Consider the following 4,182-nt stretch of genomic DNA (forward strand, 5'->3'; position numbering starts at 1 on the left):
GGGATGAGATAGATGAGAGGGGCTGTTCTGAAAAAGAACAAGGCATAATACCCTTTTTTTACCCCTAGGATTAGTGTTTGGCATCTATTTGGTCTAACTCATGAACTTTGGAGAACTTCTCCTCTTAGTCATGTTGATAGATTGGAAAGCAATGCTTTATAGATAGCTCTACTTTTGGTTGTTTTTTGCTATTGTACAGAGGATCTCTTATCCTCCTTATCCTTGTAATATTCTTCTATCAGTCTTAATGATATTCTTATTTTATCAAAAAGAACATGGAAAACCAGCCCAATTATCCCAACTAGAGAAGCAGACGTTACTATAACTGACATAAACAATTGAAGATATAACATTGATTAAACTGAGCTCACCGGGAACTGGGTATAACCCAAGCCACGAATTAGGTGGCAGCAAGGATTGCAAATTTTCAAAGGGATGATGATATGCCCGTCTTCGATCCAAAATTTCACGGAAAGCTTCAAATTACAAGAAAGGGAACCAGTATTATTTATTAAGTCGCACATTTGATAAACTTGCATCAAAGGCCTTTCTTACAACTCATTACCTTTCTTGAACTTGGGGCTAATCTTTTGTAAGAGAGCAATAAGGGTTGTTGCTTCCCATGTAGCTTTGCTTGGCTTCCAGTCAAAATTGTTTGCTGTGCTTGAGTTGACATAAAACACCCTTGTAGTTCCCGTTATACAAAATGCATTACCCTCCAATGTTACCACATCCAAATAAATCAAGTCTCCAACAAGCCTGAAAATCATAGAAGCCTTGTTAAAATGCCTACCTAAAACAAGGAGGTGAAATCCTATTAAGTGAAGAGATTTCGGGTTACCTTCTATAGCTTGGAGGAGGATTGAAGGATGAAAACACTATGCTCTCCACACACTTGACATCTTTCAATGGGGACGGTAGTAAATTACCCAATGAACCAGAAGGATCCTCCATAAAACCAAGTCCGTCAAGGTCTCGAACTTCAGTTTTTGAAGAGTCTGATACTTCAAGAAATGCAGAGGCGGACTTGTAACGATATATTTCAGAGATGAGGTAGAAAATAGTACAAAATATCAATTAGGACAGAAAAATCCAATGAAGACAATACAACTATCATATACCTCTGGAGTTTGCAGCTCTGTTTTGTAATGTTTCATTCTGCTTTGCAATTACAGATGAGAATGAAGCACGGACATTAGAAAGAGAAAACACATCTCTAGTTCGGTGAACATGAGCCCTTATTGATCTATCATCATACATTGCTGCAAAAAGCATTTTTTCCACAATACAGCACCGTACTGTTAAACAAATGTCTAAATTAATTCATTGCTTCAAAAACCCTAAGTCCGTTGAAAATTACCAGGAACCACTTCCAATGAGCAGCCACCAGTAGTAATATCAGCCACATCCGAAAGTTCATTATAATCCTCCAGGTGATGAGAGGATCCATCTTTTGTGTGTAAGATCAGGTCATAACATGTGACGAAGCCCATCTCTGGAGAATCAAGAAGGAACTGCCTTACATCAATGATGCTGTCTCCCGGGTTCAACTACGGATCAATTACAAAAAATCAGAGCATTCTTTTCAAGATAGGTAACAGAAAAATCATATGCAGCTAGCATGTGAAACCCCACAAGTTAATAGTATCAAAAAAATAAACAGTTACAAACAGCAAACTAAAACATATGCATAATTAAACCTCTGGACTCAACTGTGAGTCATTTAAAGTTTAAACAACATCCTGGAACAGACTTTTCAAGATAGGTAATCAACAGTTCAACACATCATGCGGCTAACATGTAAACCCCACACTATAAATACCATCAAATGGAATCAACCATTATAAATGCAGAATCAAACACATGCAAAATTAAACCTCTGGGCTCAACTGCGAATCAAGTAAACAACACTCAGAACACTCTTTTCAACATAGGTTATCAAAACATCATGTCGCTACGGTAACCTCAAAAAATAAATACCAGCAAATCAAATCAACTATTACAAACGCAGCAAACATATCCATAATGAAGCATCTGAAACAACAACGTAAACAGAACCTCAATGAAAAATTAACTCACATGTACTTCAAGCTTTTCCCCAGTTAGTGTTTTGACAGGAACAGCGTAAAGATTATCCTCACCTGCACAGAACACTTAAACTTCACAATTAAACCCTTAAGAATCCATTTTTTTAACTATTCACTAAAAAAAAATACCACAATTAATATAACGGCTTCTGAATTGAAAATGATGCATAGCAATCAAAAAACCAAGAAAAAAAAAAAGGTTGACCTTGCATTAGTTGTGCCTCTGAATTATGTGTTTCTTCCTCCTTCACGTTCTGAGGATTAGAACTAAATGCAGATTCAGTTTCAGCCGCAATTGAATCAGGTTTTCCATTTTCATTTTCCGAGTTTGCTATTGCAGCATTATTATCCTTTGCAGGAACGTGCTTCAAGGAATTTGAAACGTCATTGGAAACAGTATTATTATTAACATTACCATTCGTAATACTACCGTTATTGCTATTATGATTACTGGTTCCTTTTCTGCTCCTTCCCTTGCTTGATTTTCCAGCCATATTTCTCCTGAGAAAAAAGATAAAAACATCAATGTCGAAGAGATTAAAAAAAAAAAAAACAGTGCATTGAGAGAGAGAGAGCGATGTGAGTGTTTACCAGAGCGAGCAAATGAATGAAAGAAATGTGAAATGTGAAATATGAAAGGAAGAAGGGAAATAGTTGGTTTTTTAGAGAAGAAAAAGAAGCATGATTTATATATAGAGGGAGAGCAGGGTTTTAGGAGAAGGGCGAGGTTTTTAGTTAGAAAAGAGAAAGGGTGACACTTTTTAGTTGTGAATAGTGCGGCCAACAAGGAGGTATCAATACTTTTCCATTTCCACTTCTTTTGTTGGTGGGCTGGCTTTGGGCTTCTCTGGATGCAATTTCATTTCATCATTACTTATTCCAATGCTTTAATTTTTTTTCTATGAAAATAAAAAAAAAATATATTTTTTCTATAGAGAGTAAACTACTAAAAATGTTACTAAATTATTAAATTGTTAACGAACTCATTTTAAAACTTGTTAATGAGAAAATATTCTCAAGATAATTTTGAGAGACATTTTTGTGAAGATTTTTCTATTTTTTATTTTAAATCAAAATTTTTACTAATTTTTTACAAGTTTACTTATAACTAATTTTTTACTTTGAACCAAACTATTTTGGCAGCCGATTCTCATGTAATTCGATCGATCAATTCTTAAAACTATGGTAGCAATATATAGAGTTTAAAATTAAATTAAAATTTTTATATTAAGATGGTATTTTTTCAAATACTTTTATGTAAATAATATTCGGTGGTCGAATTTACAAACATTCTCTTGTGATTTATGAGTAAAATTTTTGAATTCTCTTATTCTTATGTTAAAACTTATATGGACAATAGGACAAGAACAATCTAACATGATAAAATTTGTCTTTAGGATTTCTTTATTTCATGGTAAAAGATATTATTATAAATAATTGTCTTTATTAAAAAATATACTTTGAATAGTTTTATTTGTTAGTGTTATTATATACTTGTATTCATTCTTAAATTAAAATAATATAACCAACATTATTAGGGCAAAAAACAGAAATAAGCTAAGGGAGAAAATAATTTACGTGAATAAGCCAAAACGAAAATTGCTTCATGAATTCACCAATGCAGGTTTATTCGTAGTTGATTCGAACTCCATTTCTACATAATTCGAACCAGCTTGGTTCGAATTATACACAAACACATGCACACACTAATTCGAACCAGCTTGGTTCGAATTACACACAAACACACACTAATTCGAACCAACTTGGTTCGAATTACAGTAATTCATGGTATAATTCGAATTATACTGTTAAAAAATTAATAATTTATTAAAAAAATTTTATTAAAAAATTAATAATTTAAAAATTAAAAAAATATATATTTTATTTCATACGTTAAAAAAAAGCTAACAAAATATTTAATTACGAGACTTCTTTAAAATATTAATGAGCTATCAATTCGAATTCCATACAATACTTTTCTGTCCATTTTTAATAGCTCATGATAATTTTTTAATAAAATTATTTAAATTATATGGTGAGATATTACATAATTCGAATTACGCATAGGGAAGTTCGAATCACTCTGATTCAAACT

General features: G+C 32.6%; 1 protein-coding gene across 1 annotated transcript in view; it reads right to left on the reverse strand.

Annotated features, from left to right (window-relative positions):
- LOC107611499 (clustered mitochondria protein) overlaps positions 1-2,849 on the reverse strand; it is a 15,769-nt gene extending 12,920 nt beyond the window's left edge. Inside the window, exons 1-8 of the mRNA XM_021108339.1 lie at positions 2,679-2,849; positions 2,293-2,588; positions 2,080-2,141; positions 1,361-1,550; positions 1,122-1,262; positions 842-998; positions 566-759; positions 372-476 (exon numbers count right to left, since the gene is read on the reverse strand). Of these exons, the coding sequence (XP_020963998.1) occupies positions 372-476; positions 566-759; positions 842-998; positions 1,122-1,262; positions 1,361-1,550; positions 2,080-2,141; positions 2,293-2,581 (1,138 nt within the window). The 5' untranslated portion in view covers positions 2,582-2,588; positions 2,679-2,849. The remainder of the gene's footprint in view (positions 1-371; positions 477-565; positions 760-841; positions 999-1,121; positions 1,263-1,360; positions 1,551-2,079; positions 2,142-2,292; positions 2,589-2,678) is intronic.

Source organism: Arachis ipaensis, chromosome B08 (genome assembly GCF_000816755.2).
Source record: "Arachis ipaensis cultivar K30076 chromosome B08, Araip1.1, whole genome shotgun sequence".
NCBI classification, from domain to species: Eukaryota; Viridiplantae; Streptophyta; class Magnoliopsida; order Fabales; family Fabaceae; genus Arachis; species Arachis ipaensis.